A 17,363-nucleotide genomic window follows, 5' to 3' on the forward strand; every position below is an offset into this window, starting at 1 on the left:
AAGGCTATTGGAGCACACCTGTTGCTTTAATGTATTGTGTCTTTCCTGTTGCCCTGTATGTTTTGTGTGCTATAGTGAATATGATTTGCTTGTAGTCCTGTTATTATCACCTCACTGCCAGCCTTTTGTTTCTAAACAACTGTTTAATAGGTTTTTTAGACTAGAGCATCCCACACAAGGACTGCAGGTGGTACTTTGCTAGCTGGCTAAAAGCAAAACATTTATAGATACACATGATTTTTTCTTCAAAATTAAGAAAGAAGAAAAATATATATATTAATATATTATTGGAGTTATTTTAAGAGTTACTAAAGGTAAAGTTAGAGTTACACAGGGAAAAAACATCCGAAATGTGTAAAATAATACAATTTGCCTGCAGTGCAAACTTTTTTCAGCAAAAGTGAAACTGCAACAAAAGATCCTGCAGTATTCTACGTTTCAGGCAATGCTGGATGTTCTCTTAGATCCTCAGCTGGGATAAACATTGCATGAAGAAAGAAATCACTGACAACACAATTGTTTGCATTGGGATGATGAGGAGCACCAGACAATCATAATTACAACCTTTGGGAATATAAACAGCAGAAAGGGATTATATTTATCAGAGCACTTGCACATCTCAACTGAATCACCACAAAGAAGGTCATATCAACATTAAACACTTAAAAGGAAAGGAGCTAAAAAAAAAAAAAAAATACCTGCATTGTGTTTGTTATATTTAATATCCTGGAATGCAGGCGTTGAGATGGTGTGAAATATTTTAACATATTTATGATATCTGTGCACCTACAAGCTCCTGGGTCCCCTTTGAATAACCACTGAGCTCCCTGGACAAAGATACTGAGTCATGTGTCACACACACTATGACATGGATGATGTCCAAAGGATGACGATGATTAAGTGGAGTCGTGACAAATAGGATTTGACAGCATTTGCAACTGCTGATAGGCGATGACGGTGCGTTTGTAGGTCACATAGAGCAGTGGCTCTCAACTGGAGGGTCCAATTTTCAGTGGGTCGCAAACATGTGCCTTGCTAAATAAATGGTGTTAAAGCAATTTCGCTGACGTACTTCTTAAACATGCTCGTCTTGTTCTGTCTCGTCTTGTACCATCAGAGGCTAAACCACTCACTTTTACACTGAATAAATCTGATTGGTTGAACGATATCAGAAATTGGGTCGAGATTTCTCATTGAAGGGTTGGAGGTGGGTCCTCAGGATAGGCCAGGTGATACACAGATTGAGGACTTATTTTTAGTTTCAGTCTGTCACTGTTAGCTAAAAAAAATAAACTTGACTGTTTTTTGTTTAAAAGCCTATATCGAGTTTGTGTTCAGGATTCAGCATGATTTATGAGATTGTGCATCGATTTCATGTTTGCCTATATAATCATGTCTATTTAGCACGTTAAGTGCATCGAATGAAAATTGCCATCCTTAATGTTGTTATTGTAGCTTGTAGCTGCACAGAGGAGGGGGGGGGTTTCGAGCCTTGGTTGGAGGAGAGACGTGCAGCAGGGCAGCAGATGCAGCGATTGGTCAGACGCTCCACGTTGCACAGATCTAAACAGCAGCGTAAAAAAGCAGGAGGATGTAACAACAGCCGGAGCATCCTCTTCAGCCATCCGAGACAGGCGCACGTACAGCCAGAGGAAAGAGAAGAACAACAAAACAGAGGAGTGTTCGACTTGTGCATGAGAAAAAAGGGGATGAATTAGTCTGTGGAGGGAGATTGCTGTGATTTTGTATCGGATTCTCAGTCTGCTGCTGAGCGCCAGACAGCACGGCGCTGTTCTCAGCCATCCACTGAGGAGCATCTACTGACAGGAAAAACCGGGACCGACCATGGGTTTGTCTTTTTGCTAGTACTGTCTGAGCCTGCATTTGTTGCCAAACCAACAATCAAGACAAACAACAATATGGGTTCCAGGCTGAGCAGACAGGGCAGTTTGGACAATGAAAATTTCGCCAAAAAGCGACGCAAGCTTCTGGATAGCGGTGGAGAGAGCGACAGAGGCAGCCGTGGCGGAGGGGACTTTCTGTTTGCACTGATGCTCAAATCCGACAAACTGCCTGGGATGCTGCGCAGGAGCAACCACAGCCCGTACATGAGGAGGGTGACGTGGATCAAAGAGATACAGAAACTGCTCCGTGACCGAAGGATCGAGCAGGCGGCCGACGTGCTCAAACTGCTGAGGAAGGTAAGGAAATGCTGCACACTGTTTGCGCAAAGAAGTGTGCACTGCTGCAGCAGAACATCCCAGAGCAACAGATGGTGGGCAACTAGGATGTGCACGTGTGATCGTGAACGCAGTTTGAGGTGTTTGGTTCTGCAGTGCCACAGGTGTCTCCTGACCTCTGACTCCGGCCACACATCACCACCCCCCCCCCCCCCCCCCCCCCCCCCCCCCCCCTCAGCATGCTTCCTCCAGAAAGTTTTTTTTTTTTTTTTTCATAGAAAGTAGGCCACCAGCAGACTGAGTACTGTTCCTGCAACACATTGTTCGTGTGTGACTCACTCACTCTCACTGTATCTTAACGTGCTCTGTCTTGACCTGTCATTTAAATGCAGTGCTGGGCTTTAATGCAGAAATGGTCAGTGTGTCACCGCACTATAGGCCTACTAAATGTAATTGTCTCTGAAGTGGAACTCCAGAGGTTTCCAAGAACACGGCACACAAATAGAACAACAAGTTCACTCCAGCATCCTCTCTACGCCTGCCCTTGTTTCCTCCTCTAGTCTCACCTCTCCTCAGGCTGTTCTCACACTGCCATCAGAGCAACCTGCCCCCCTCCATCCCTCTCTACAACAAATGAGTCTCTCTCTATCTCTCTCTCTCTCCTCACTCTCTGTAATGGCCTGAGCTCCTGTAGCAACAATGTAAGCCCTGGAGTCCAGTGTTCCACCATACTAAATATTCTTCTTCCCTGAAGCTTTATCGACTCTCACTAAGAGGAGGAAGGTCACAGAAATATAGAAAAAATCATCTCCTACTATTTAAATGCCGATGGACTGATTCAGTCATTCTTAGGGCAAAAATATAATTTATTTGCTGGTTCTGAATGTGAGGATTTGCTTTATTATAATACAGCTAGTATTTATGAAAGAGTCTTTAGGTTTCAGACTGGTGGACGAAGAAAAGAAGAAAGTTAGAGACACAATTGTTTACCATTGTTTTCAACTTCAAGACATCCTGTAGAAGTAACAAAAAAACATGTTCATTGACTTTATTTTCATAGAAAAAAATCAGATTTATGGATGAGCTTATGCATCTGGCTGATGAGAAGCTTACAAATGAAATGGGTCACAACAACAATGCGCAGTTTGTTTTCTTTTTACATATAAAATGTGTCTTCACTCGACAGTGGCTGTGTGTCTACAGGTAGGTGCAGTCGTGACACACATGTTCCACAGCGAGACTAGCCTCAATAAATAATGTTGTGTCATAATCCATGTTTTGTTTTTCGAAGCCTTCTCCCACCTGCAGCATTCAACACGTGTTGGAGAATATGTAGGTGCACAAAAGATGTGACAGCAGCAGCCGTGATCCCATTTGTTTGCTCGCCCTCCGGCCCTCCTCTGTCTCTTAGCTGTCGGCCGATCCTGCGTTAATTACTCTGAAGCCTTGACACGGGAGAGAGTGGAACATCCTTAATCAGGACGAGGAGATAAACTGGCCAGCCTGCGCTTTATGACAGCCACCTCACAGGGGACATGGGCTTGCTTCATCTAAATGAGGTTCACTTTTATTAAATAAGCCTTACTTTATCATGGCTCGCAGATGTCTGAGAGATGCTGTTCTCTGAATTCGAAAGGAGCTGCTGGCGGAGTTAATTGGTGTGTGACAGTGAGCTCTGCTCCAGATATGACAAAGATCTGAGCTTTCGCTGCTGCAGATACGGGAAGGATTTGTCACTTCCTGCCACGATTTCACGCCACAATTTCCTGGTGTCGAAGCTCAAAAAGGAGATATTTTTAAACCTTGATTGTCAGAAGGAAAGAAGCAGCCTTTCCCCCGCACCTTGAGTTCAGACTGTGTTTACTGTTGCCCTTGTTAAAAAGGGGAGCCGGTAATGCGGAGCTGCCAGCCTCCCACTCAAACTGTCAATTACAATCAGTGCCCATTGTGCTGGAGAGAAAAAAGATTATGTGTGCGTCTTCATGTGTATGCCAGTGTGTGCATGTACAGTATGTACGTGTCTCTGAGGTTTTCTGCTCTCATTAAAGTTTCATGGGCTGCACAAGTGCTCCTCGTAGTTTGCCTCATTAGTACCTTCAGGATGGATGTGTTGATGCAGACAGAACATACAGTTCAGTTCACTCAGCTGCACTGTTGGCTTCTGCTCGTCTCACTGCGTTCAAAAGGTCATCTAAAAACGCCAGGGTTTTTTTATTTATTTTTTTATTTGTTTGATTTGTTTTTGCTGAATATCCTTTTGGATCTGTCTTTTTCAGGTAAGCTGCAACAACAGCTGTCAGTTCTGACCCCTCTGCAGTCGTATTCCTGCGCTGCTCACATTTTAAAATCTTATTTATGTTAAATCTCTCATGTAAGAGTGAAAGAGATTATGCATCTATTTGCGCACAGGAAATGACAAACAGCAAGAGGATTCATTGCATTTTATGAGTTTTTCCCGTGGGAGTTTGAAAGATGAAAGTTAACATGCATAGTCCTTATAATGTAGAAAATAGAAAATGCCTGCTCAATGTTTCGTATCTGATTCGATTAAAGTCCGTTTCAGTGCAGTATTGTGCTTTGCCATGTTGGGATTAGCAGCAGGCTCGGCTCCTTGGAGGTGTGATTATTCATGCCAAACCACAGTGCTCCCTGTGACTCCCCCTAGACCTCACTTTCCCACTGTAGATGAAACAGCTCCTGTCTCCTTCAATGAATATTTCACGCTAAACACTTCTTTTATCTTTCCATCTCCAGTCACCTTGCCTTTGAACCACAGGATCCCCTTACAGTCTCTGATGCTTTGCCTCTTCTCAGTTCCAATGTCACACTCTTGCATCCTTGAATGTAACTATTGCAGGTTGTTTTTTGTTTGTTTGGGTTTTATTTATTTTTTTAATTCAGTTTAACCCCCTCATCTTTGTGATACTTCTTCTATCTGCTTTTGTAGGATCTTGGTTTGGAAGGCACCTCTCTCAACGACATCCTTTACAAAAACGCTGCTTTCCTCAACCTGGTGGACCCGATCTCCCATGAGCTGCTGCTCAGCCTGGCTCGAGAGATGCAGTGTCCCAAGAAGGTCAGCTTCTTTCTTTAGACACTCTCAGAGTACCCACAAAGATCAGGCTTGTTGTTTGTATCCTCCAAAAGAAAACAGTCTCCTTGTACCTGATTCTCAGTGGTTTCCTTTTTTGTAAAGCCATGACTTCTCAAGATCAATGAAAATCAAATCTTTGGCTGTTATCGACTTACATCTTGCAGACTCGTGACACGTGGCCAGCTGATATCTGAACATTTGTTACAATGAGTCTGTCTGACATTTTGTTCGATACAATTCATTGAATTTATGGAACTAATTTTTTCTTTTGCCTGAGGTCTTGTACCTGAATAAGTCATGTTTCAAATTAAAATGAAATTTCAAACTTAACCCGCTCTAAGCCAGCAAAGTACCTGATTAGATGAAAAGAGGCTGTGTTTTTGGCACGGAAAGAAACTGTGACTATCAAATGATCTCGATGGAGACGATGGTCACCAGGAGCCACAACATGCTCAGTGAACTAAAATGACCAGTGTTTAGCAGTGGCGGTGTTGAATCTCCCCTCTCCTGTGTACTTCCTGTGTTTTCCCCACCGGTGCACACTGCATGTGATTAGATTTGCTCCAGCAAGGCGGCTAAATTGTGTTTTGTTCAGGAGTAGCTTAAGGCATCATGAGTAATAACAAGCCACTTTTTTAGATGAACGTTGATATATATGAGAAAATGGAGAAAACTTTGCAGGCCCAGCAGGTGTAAAATAATTGTTTCACTGATGTTTTCTGGTGCACCCACATGCATTAACTCTCATTTTGAAAGCTGCAGCTTCTTTGTTCTGCGTGATCATGAAACCTCCTTGTTTCTGTTCTGCAGGATGCAGACACCATAAAGTCTTCTGATAAGATTTGCAGACAGCTCATCTACCACCTGACTCCGCACTCTAAGTGGCTGAGGCAGAGCATGTCCAGACGGAAATCCCAGGCCTGGTAAGCCCTCTTGTTCAGACATCCAGCCTGTAATACATTTGCAGCTCTGCACAAAAGAAAACAGGACTCGGATCCACATCGAGCTGTGGAGATTTCCATCTTTGTAGCTGACATTGAAGTAGGACAGAGCCGGCCACAGGCTGACCTGACGAAAGCACCATGGTTACCACAGCTGTCAATCATCTCTCTTTTATAGTGCTTAGACACGTGCAGCGGATGTGTTTTGCCATTGACCTTTCAAAAGAAGCATCGGAGCCAATGTTTCCATCGGTTTGCTCAAGCAAGCTTTGAGGGCTTGGGTTTGAATATAATTATATTTTTCTTGATGAAAGACTGAATTACTTTTGATGTGCATGTGATGAATAGAGTGTGTTAGCCTGTGTACAAATAGACTCTTGTGTGCCTAGGTGTGCTTGCTAATCCTATTCATGGACAGAAGCAGGCTATCATAAGTCTTGCTTGTGTAATTGCTTATTCTCCAGCCAGCCTTATGCTGCAAATAATGCTCTCACTTTCTGAGGGGGGAAATAATCTCAGGATCGTTGACAAAGGAGACAATGAGAGCACAGAGAGATGAGACATTTTCATCATGAATCAGTCTGTGGTATCAACATGCAGAATCAGTCGCGCCACAGTCGAGCTGCAAACGCACGACTTCGCTGTGCACATGTTAGACTCAGCCCAGAAGAGGGAAGAAACCAGATTTAAGTGAATCTGACAGCATCTCTGAAACGGAGCAGATACATACGATCGCTAAATTTCTAGCTGAAGGGCCTTTTTCTTTTCTTTTTTTTACTTCGTCATGTTGGCTTCAAAAACCTGCGGAGAGAGACAGTCTGACACCGGCTGAGACAGCAGGAGCAAGATGAATCATTCACACAACAATCCACCCTAAAACAGAATATTAATACACTAGATGCTGTGCGCTCTGACGGCTTAGCCCGCTGTTCATGAACAAATAGCTGTCAAAGATAGAGAGGATGGAGACAGGGCCAGTCTGCTCCTCACTCTTAATAGGAAATATTTACGATTTTACTTCCCGAGTTTTTACATTTTGACTGCAGAAATCCCTGGATGCATGCTTAGTTTTCTGTTAATAGTTGAAGAGAGCAGCTAAATACACAATATCAAATAGTTGTATGTATGTGTATACATGTGTATGTGTATGTATATCTGAAAGGTACACAGGTTGTGCTCGATTATTTTTAGAAGTGCAATAACAAGACTTCTTGGGAATTTTACAGAATTGCTTCCTTGTCCTCAATGGCATACATATTGAAAACGTGGAAAACATGCATGCCTAATTCTGTCGCAGGTTAATACAATCTTTCCTCCAGCTTATGAATTTAAAGCAAGGGGGAAACTCCACTGTGAATTGTTTCTAGAGGGTCAACTTGAGGCTGGCTCTAAAAGCCCAGAAATTACATACCCACCCATTGTAAAAAAAAAATATTTGTACAAAAACATGTTTACAGCCTGTTTTTTTTGTTTGTTTGTTTTGGGGGTTTTTTAAAGATTTTTTTTCTGAATCTTTTAAATCTTTATTGGCACACACTGCACCAGTGGTGAGTTTTATCTGTTTTGATTTTATGAAGGAGAAGATTTATTCATATTAAGTGGAGTGTCTGATCTGACTAATTGGCGGGTGTATTGTAGCTGTTTGTCAGGAGGCCAAAATCAGCTCCAGTTACTAGGATGACTGAAAGTTGGGGACAGCCTTCCAAAAATGGAGACCGCCATCAATGGGCTCTAAATGTATGCTTCAGACACCAATAGGTGACTTCACATAGAGGACTTTTTGTCCAGATTATAATCCAGATTTACTGTTCAGGGGCGGATCCAAACTTTTTGACTGAGGTGGCCCAACTAGCCATTGATCTATTCAGGGTAGCATGAAGTTAGTGAGCACAAACAGATGGCTGAACAGAATTTATGGAACCTTTAACTATAGACAATAAGTATCTTAAAAAGGTTTCAATCCTGTGTTTATTTTAACATAAAAAAGAAACTCAACACAATGGCAACAAATAAATCTTCTGTGATACATTTAAGGAGTCAAAAGAGTTTTACATTCATAGATGATACCTGGCCGGGCAGCAGATTTTTATTTAGTCATAAATAACCACACATACAAGAAAGAGAAAGAGAAAGGGACATAGAGAGCAGAGAGAGGGGGTCCACTGTCCATACGTCCCTCCCATAAAGACACAGATTGAGATGCAATGTGTATGCGTGCACACAGGCTCATGTGGAGGTAATCCACTCCAGGCCAAGCCCTGGATCTACCTCTGTATGCCAGGATACTCGGCTGGATATAGATTTATGCTCAGCACACAGACATGGTAGTGGTATTATTGTGTAATCTATATTTCTGTGGATACAAAAATGAAAACCCTACCAATGACAAGATAATCTCGACACATCATTTTAAGGTAGGTTTTCGCTCTCTTTAACTCCTGGCACGTTTGGCTTCTGTGCGACACTGAAACAATCTCACCTCTGTAAGGTTTCTCTAAACTCAGACAAAACAAAAGCAGTTCAGTTTGTTTTAATACCACTGGATCGTTCATCCCTTCATTATCCAGCATTAGCACTGCACACCAGTCGCTCTAAATTCTGTACAGGCCAGTCTGACGGAAATGCCTCGCTGAATTAACGTCTGAATCTCACTAATCTATTAAATCTATCCTACTGGCTTGTTCATGTTTCGTGAGAAATGTTTGTTGATATTTAATGAAAGAACAGCCTGGGCTTGATGGAAGAAGGGACCCAGTGCTGCAGCTGAGGATACTTACTTCTAAGGAGTCATTTTGTGTCAGTGTAAAAACTGTCAACACCTGGGTGACCTTTAGTCACTTCTGCATTCACGCCAGTGTTCCTGTTCCCTCTGCTTCATTTCACCTCATAATTACATCGTCCCTCGATCACCTGATCGCTCACAGCAAAGAAAACTAAAACTAACAATTTGTCACCACTGCCTTCAAGTTTCTAGATGTTTTTTTCTGCAGCAACACCATGATGTCGTTTCCTGTTTTAAGCTGTCTGTATATTCACGGCTTAAAATAATATTGTGCTTTGTAGCGTGAAATCACATTAAAGCTTCCTTAGGGGGCCATCAGTCATGTTCCTGAACACTTCAGTCCTACGTCAGGTCAATCGAGGATATGACAACGTTTTCAGAAAAGGCTCAAATTGGGGACACCTGCTTCAAACAAAAACACATGGAGGTGATATTCATGTGTTTATCTGTTTATGACTGTGATCTTTGACGTTGAATTCCCTGCACCGTGAAGGTCGATGCAATGGTTTATGTGTTTGTGTGTCACTTCTCTCTGCAGATATAATAGTACAGCAGAAAATGAACAATAAGTAAAAGTGAAATGTCAGGGAGTGGATGAGATTAGACGTCCCATCTCGTGTCTCTCCTGTGCAGTTTGGCTTCAGCCATGAGAGGGCCGAAATGAATAATAGAGCAAAGCTTCAGCGTCAATGACTCTGCAAAATCTAAACCGTGTGAGCGATGCAATAACAGCCCCAGGGAGGGCAATGAGCAAATGGGCTCGTGGAAAAGAGTTAGTTAGTGTTCAAATGAAATGGGATTTTCATGCCGGCTGATATTATCCACCCACTTGCTCAGATATGCAGTTTGAACGTTTCAAACAGTATTGTTTTTCATTTCTAAGGCATATTTTCCTCAATTAGCATCAGACACATTAATATACATCTTAATATCATAAGAGTGATTTGATCAACGGCAGTGTAATTGCTTCCTCATTATTTGAAAATCAAGAACAAATGATTGACTGATGAGCCACATCAGGAGACAAAGGATGAACTCTCATTACTTTCTTTTTATTTTCTAATGCAAATTTATGACGCAACATATATTTAAATGATGACCTAATTATGTTCTTGTTGTTTATTAGATTGATTGTGCATGTAGTGCATCCGCTATGACTAAGACGCTGTTGCAGTTTCACTTACCACTGGCTTTGATTCGACAATTAGTATTGTGCTGGGAGGGATTCATTTTCTCTCTGCTTGCTTTATGAAATCTATTTAGCAGCACACTTATTATTTATTTTTTCAGACTGGAGCGCAACCTCAATTTATCACCTATATATATACACATATATACATATATATTTTTTTCCCTATAAAGTTGCTTCGTCATCCAGACTGAGCACTGTTGTCAGGTGCTCTTACCGATGTAAAGGAAAAAAAATAAGGACAACCACTTGAAGTTATCAGTGACTCCCTTGTTCTCTGGGATCAGTTTAATCTGGAGGAAGGATGAAAGAGGCTCTTGCAGAGGACGCCTCAGACATCCATTTTTTCTTTTGTGCTGTTTGAGCTCTAAAGGATGAAAATGTCTGAAAAAGACAAAGAAGTGGTTGTGTGATCAGAAGCTTTTCACACCTGCAGAGGAGACTCTGTAAGACCGCAGCCATCAGGGCTGTTGTGCCTCTGAAGAAGATAAGCTTTATGTCGTTGGAAGTGCTGCAAGGGACCGACAATAGAGGGATAAATAATGCTAATAAAATGTGTGTCCAGCCGTGCTGCATGACGTGCTATGTAACTCTTCTTTTGCTTTTTGTGTTTGCAAGTAAAACTAGCAATTAAATGCATGAATTGTCTGCTCGTCATTGCATCACCTGCCTCTAAAATGAAGCATTAAGTGCTGCTCAGGGGTCATTCATTTTCAACACGCCCCCCCCCCCCCCCCACAAAAAAAAAAAACACTCTAAAGCATCAGCAGGACAGGTTGTGCAGTGGATGTCACAGTAACTTACTGTGAGCCAGAGGATGTTATAATTCACTCTGACACTGAATCCGCGCTACAGGCCACTTCAGCAACAGCTCAAGTAAAACACACCGCACCCTCAGGGGGGAGGGGGGGTATGCACATGGATAAATAACAGTGATGGGAAACAAAAGGGCAAAGTGCATAATAATGCAAACATATTTTCAGCTGCAGTTTGACAGCTACAGATTACGCTTTAGAAAAGGATCCCTCAGGCTCAGAGTCTCAAATCGTACTTGTGCAACACGATATCATGAGAGACCGTTAAGTCCTTTTAATACTGTGTTTTTAAGGTAAGTGGAAAAGTGGAACTCTGCTTACGTCAGTCATTCAAATACAAGCCAATAATAAATCAATTAACACTCTTTAGCAAGATGAGGGAAAGAAACTCTAAACTAATGAGTCATGATGTGTAAACTTAAAATACTTGAAGTTTACATTTTTACTTATGAACTGATGTCCAGTTAGATTGAAAACGGCAACAACATCGAGCTAGGAGGCAGGTGTCTACCTGTAATGACAGGACCAACCGAGCCACTGAAACAATCATACGAAACCTACTCAAAATCTAAGACCTGACTATTAATCTGTAGATTGAAAAACGTCTGTCAACGTGTCAACCAAAACACATGATGATGATAAATGATTTTAGATGCGTTACTTTAGCGTGTAATTACTAACTGTTCGGGACAATCACACAGCTGAGGCATTATTTTTAACCAATACGAGTTTCAGTTTATAAGTTCAAACATTTATACATTTGAAGAATGTTTGTGACGATAAATTAAACATCGGCCATTAACTTTTTACTAAATGTACCCCTAAATGCGTCTCAGGTTTGGTGAATTCTCACCAATTTGCAAAGAATCATGACAGAAGGACTTCCTTTGGTATTGCAGCCTGCCTAAATGACTAATCTCTCTCCTTTCCTGTCCTAAATAAATAAAGTTGCCCTTCTTTTATTTAAGTTTAATCTTTTTCTAAAAGCCTAACCCATCATAGATTATCTTTTCAGTACTTAAACATTCTGGGACATATAAGGAGCTTTGTGCTTCTGACCGTCAGAGCTGTAAACTCAAGCTGCTGGCTCATTCGGATGTTTTGGATCTTCTGTTTACACGAGTAAATCCTCATGCTGCAGTCTCTGTGTCAGCCTTCCGCTCCATGCCAGCCCAGTCACCCAATGCTTTGTGCGTCCAAGAAAAAAAAAAAGAACACTGATGAAAATTGATCCAGCATTGGTCGATGTAGCACAATAAAAATGGGTTCCCATGTCACCGTATCAACGAAACTGATAGAATAGATGGTTTGTTTTGTTGGTTTAAACAGTAATGGGGGGAAAAAAACATCAAAAACAGCGTTAGCGAGGTGAAGTGTAAAAGTAGTGTGTAAAAGTCAACAAACATTAGATAAATCCATTGCTTGGTTCCCGTGTCGTGGATTGAGCAATCATTTAAAGATCCCTTCAATCCCCAGCTAAAACTTGGCCTGGTTTGTGTATTATCATGTCAGAGTCATCGACAGTAAGTAATCCCTTTATTTCTCTCTTCATTTCTCTATTAGTCTCAAGACAACCCTACAGAAAAAGCTGTCCAGTGAATCAGTCGACCTGTCTGGCATCCCCCTGTCCACCCGCGACGTCCGTCAGGTCGCCTTCTACCTCCAGAACAACAGAGACAGTGTGATGGCCGTGGACATCAGCTTCACCGAGCTCCAGGATGAGAACCTGAGGATTCTCTTGCCTCTCCTTGGCTCGCTGCCCAAACTCAGCACCCTGGCTCTCAATGGTAACCGCCTCACCCTGGGTATCCTCAAAGACCTCACTGAGATGCTCAAAGACCCCAAGCTGTTCTCCAGCCTGGCCTGGATCGACCTGGGCAACAACGTGGATATCTTCACGATGCCTCAGCCGCTTTTAGTCGCATTGCGCCGGCGCTGCAGCCTGAAGAGCAGCCTACCGACAATCTACGAGTACACAGAGGGACAACCCTACTGCTACCACCTGGAGACCTCAATAGAAGAGCCCAGCCACTATGAAGAAGAGGAGGAGGAGGAAGAGGCAGAGGAGGAGGATGACATGGGGAACAGGTTTGAGCTGGAGCCATGGTCTTTAGGGGAAAAGCAACTCTCCAAAGACTTCACTCTTCACTACTGTGAGAGGTGATGGAGTATTTTGTCTTGGAGGCTCTCCACACTGTGGTTGAAACGTCATACCGCAGCACTCTGATACTTCCTTCGCCCTTTCGCCCTCACACCACGAGCCCAGTCACCCTTTGAGGCACGAAGGAGACCAATGACCACATTGTGAACTCGTCGTCCTGAAACGTCCACCAATTCCTTACCATCTCTGAGTTAACCCGCACAAGATGAGAGTGAAGTGACGACTTACCGTGTTGGTGGATGGTGCTCTTGGGAACAAGGTGCGGTTTCATTGGAGGGGGTCCGGAAGAGTTAAAAAACTGTTGCGCTCTCTCGCTCTCTCTCTCTCTCTCTCTCCTCGCCTTTATCTCTCGATCTGTTTCTTTAAAATGGCAGCTGAAGAGCCAATCCCGAGGAGATTTAGATCAGTTGGTTGGTTGGAGAGGAGACATCCCGGCGGTGGCTGAAGTGGAGCTCGAGTTAGTTTGGAAACACGGTCCCTGTGGATCCTCTACCAGGACTGAGGCTATCTCTGGCAGGCAGGGCCTAGCTCCACATTGTGTGTTCTCTGTTAATCTCTCAACAAAAGCTATGACACAAGTTCAACAGACTATACAGCCGACGACCCGTCACGTGATGCTGGCAAAACTGCTAGGTCAAGACTTTTTGCGTTTTCCCCCCCTTTCCAAATGTCCACTTGTGAATACCCACGCAGCCCCTGTGTAGATGTAAGTGAGCACACAAAAACATGGCTCTGTTGTGTTTCCACGGGCTATTTTTGTGCACTTTAGGTGAACAAAGCAATCTTAGAAGACAACAGGTAGGACTCTACAATGGATAGATTGTTTTTTGCACTTGCCTAAAACCTAATATTTACCTCTTTGTAATTGTTGAGCTGTTGTAGTCTTCACTTTAAGTGTTTCAGTTTATTAAAGACACTGTTCATAGGACCAGTCTGAGCACTGCCCGTCCTACTGCCGTTTATCTCTTTAATGTCTTCTCCTTTCCATTTATTGATGTATTTCAGTGGCCCTGTGTTTGTCATGAGACAGCCATGACTGTTATCTCTTTGTTAAAGTCCGTCTACAGTAGCACACAATGATGAAGTTAGACCGACTCAAACACTTCCGAGCACTTTAAGAGGACTATTTCTTTTATATTTGAGTTTGTTTTTGCATATACTCTGTATACATTGTTTATTACAACAGATATTTATGAAGCTGAAGCTGAACGCATACCTCTTTAAGGTAAAAGATGACCAAAAGGCTAATGATTGTTAGAAGGCTCCATAAAAGCAACATACCCGAATCACCGGATATATAATAAATGTTTGATTATGTGTTATCTGTGTTTACCAGTCAAGTGTCTGATTACTGTTGTAATTATTTGTATCATTGTTTCGGTGTTTCGTCTTTCGTCCGACTCTGTAATTATGATGTTTTTAATGACTACGAAACTGAGCACAGTGACCTTCTGCCGAGTACTAAACAAAAAAAAAGGCTGATGGTATTCGATAATTAAACAGCAAATCGACCAGTAAATGCAAGAAGTGCAGACACTTTTTAAGTTGAATGTTTTATTTGGATGATGGCGATCACTGTCCACTTGTTTCGTAGGTTCTGTTTGTGTGTCAACGTCAAACCTTTCCTTGTAACTTGTATTTGTCCCATGCCAGACACTGACTGCCAATAAAACAGCCAAACTGAGCTCTGATGTGTGGAGTGTTTTTTTTTATGTTTCATAAATAAAACTAGGCTGCATTGGAACATCTGGGTCAGGAGCACAGAACCTTCAGCTGCCCACACAAGCAAACCAAGGATTTATTTATGCAGTTCAGTCTGTAAATAGGGCAATCAAAACAATCAGCTCAGGCTGTGCTGTTTGGGATTGGTTGTTGGAGTGCTGTTCTTGTTACTGAGCCAGCGGATCATCTGGGCCGCACTGAGCTGTCAAGGAAAAGGCCTGAGCTGCAGTCGTTTGTAAAACAGGGTGGTCATCACATGTAGCTCTAGCCATGATCCTCTCCTAGCAACTGTTCGTGCTGCCAGACATGGTAATGTGACATTTGCAGCAGGTGGTTCCTATAAGGTCAGTGCTCAGTGTGACTGTCGCACCCCTGAGGTCCAAATATCATGAGACAGGGCAACAGGATACGCCCCCAAAGAAACACCAGGAGCTTATTATCTGCCCTTTCCCTTTCATAATAGATTCATTTCATATTTTCTGTTTTGTTTGTTTTATAGTTAAATAACAAAAGATAAACTATTTTATTTGACTGTTAAAGACATTTCCTTTACAGGCCTTCACGGAGAGACGCGCATTTCCTTACTTTGTCTCTGGAAACTTCTCTCCTGTGTGCCTCACCCTTTGATCAGATTATCTTGCTCCAGCAGCTTCATGCTCGAGCACAGAAATGAAAAATAAATTATGAAAAACAGAGCAAAAAAAAATCATCCAGATTGTTTCAGAATAAATTATGGCAAGATGGATTTACAGACACGATTAAAATAGGACTAACCCCGGGTTAGAGGGATCAACAGCCTGGATGAAGATAACTTGGTGCATCCAAAAAAAAATAGCACATGCAGTTTCTGGTTGACTTTCCTTCATTTATTTATTTATTTTATTTTATTTTATTTCAAAAAATATTTTTTTTGCCTCAATCATCTCCTGCTGACCACCTTTGGTAAAATCGCCCCCACCCTCAGTTGAACAGATCATGTGATTCTGCCCCTGTAGTGAAATGTCCCATGTGAAGAGATTGACTGAGGACGTTTTGTTTTGCTAAAGTCAGAAGACAATGTGACTTAAGCAATTTTATAAGCTTTTCAAAATGACTAACCACTCTATCACTGACGTTATTTCCATAGTTCAGGGTTTGTCCCCTATCACGAGGTGATGAGGTTTACCATAATATACAGTAGGTCAGGCTATAAATATTGCATGTTTTTTTTTTTTGCCAAATAACATGATCTAATGAAGATTTAATAACATACTATTGTAATCCAACAAGTAGAAATGGTACAACTAAAAAATGACAAAGGATCCTGTTTACTTTTCTGTATTAATTTGATGAAAATTTTACTTGAACATAATATAAGTAGGCTAATCAGCTTGGGCTGTCGCATTATCTGCAAAAAGGTAAAAATAAGATCACTGCGGTGAACGGCTGCAACCGCCTCAACTGCACGTTAAATCACCCCAAATAATGTTCAGAGGAACACACAGGCAGCTGCACTGTGTCTAAACTAAACATCACTTCAGCCCTTTATTAACATCTCAGCTATCAATCACATGAAAGAGGAGAACCAGCTGATATAGATGAAGCAATTTATTAAATCTGTCTGAAAAGATCTGTGCGAAATGAGGAAAGCCCTGTTTCTACTGAAAAGGCACTATCCCCAAGAACTACGGTCTTTTTGAGGAACTGTGTTTCCACTAAATTTACCAAGTAGAAGATCTACCCCTAAAAAAAAGACCCTTCTACGGGTTATGTGTTTTCTGAAGGTCCAGGAACTTTTGATCAACAATAATTTTCAGACATGACTTAAAGAACAAATACAAATAAATATGAACGCAAATAACATCTGAAGAAAAATCAGAGGTTTAATCTGGATTTAAATCATTTATAGTTTTTATGTAAGTTTAATTAAAAGTTATTCAACCATTTATGAATATACAAATGCTTTATTTCACTTCCACAGAAACAATCTACATGTAAGTTGGCAAAAATAACTTTCTTTTTTTTTATTCTTCACTAAAAAAACATCTTTGATTATATTATGTTCTAACTCTGGTGACTATAAATCTCTTTCAGAAATACAATTTTTATCATTACCAATGATCCCTTGTGTATTCACAATAAAAGCTCAGATGTTCTAAAGTTTAAATGTAAACTAATTGCAGGTGTTAATATCATTTATCTTCTTAAAGGTGTTTCTTAGTTGTTTGGTGAAATGGGAGGAGTGAGGTATTCAGTTTAATTTTTATAACTTTTTCAGTGGTCTTTCCTTTTTTTAGTTTCTGGGGACCTTTGGTCGAAGGGGGCTTCATTCAGCTCTCACCTGAGCATATTATGTCCTGCAAGATTATTTATAATTTATTGTTTTCTAAAAAACAACACAGTGTCAATCAGCGACAGAGACAAACGTTCACATCACAGAGCAGTGTGAATACCAGCAGTGGAGCGCAGCTGACACTACACCAACAGCACAGCGACAGCA

At 41.6% G+C, this 17,363-nt stretch overlaps 2 protein-coding genes across 2 annotated transcripts in view; one reads left to right on the forward strand and one right to left on the reverse strand.

Moving 5' to 3' along the window:
- The window catches only part of ggt1a (gamma-glutamyltransferase 1a), a 30,938-nt gene extending 16,098 nt beyond the window's left edge, over positions 1-14,840 (reverse strand). The window contains exon 1 of the mRNA XM_079358000.1: positions 13,391-14,840. The gene's annotated coding sequence lies outside the window, so the exon portion shown is untranslated. The remainder of the gene's footprint in view (positions 1-13,390) is intronic.
- On the forward strand, positions 1,514-13,394 carry lrrc75ba (leucine rich repeat containing 75Ba). Its single transcript, XM_079358011.1, has 4 exons — positions 1,514-2,201; positions 5,128-5,256; positions 6,085-6,197; positions 12,565-13,394. Exons 1-4 carry the CDS (start codon positions 1,920-1,922, stop codon positions 13,163-13,165), a joined length of 1,125 nt encoding a protein of 374 aa, XP_079214137.1. The 5' UTR covers positions 1,514-1,919; the 3' UTR covers positions 13,166-13,394.
- Positions 14,841-17,363: the final 2,523 nt, after the last annotated feature.

The sequence above is a fragment of the Symphodus melops genome (assembly GCF_947650265.1).
Source record: "Symphodus melops genome assembly, chromosome: 1".
Classification (NCBI taxonomy): domain Eukaryota; kingdom Metazoa; phylum Chordata; class Actinopteri; order Labriformes; family Labridae; genus Symphodus; species Symphodus melops.

Coding starts and splice junctions, on each gene's coding strand:
- lrrc75ba (XM_079358011.1), top strand. CDS start 1,920: ATGGGTTCCAGGCTGAGCAGACAGGGCAGTTTGGACAATGAAAATTTC. Junction 2,202..5,127: donor TGCTCAAACTGCTGAGGAAG/GTAAGGAAATGC, acceptor CTGCTTTTGTAG/GATCTTGGTTTGGAAGGCAC. Junction 6,198..12,564: donor AGACGGAAATCCCAGGCCTG/GTAAGCCCTCTT, acceptor TTTCTCTATTAG/TCTCAAGACAACCCTACAGA.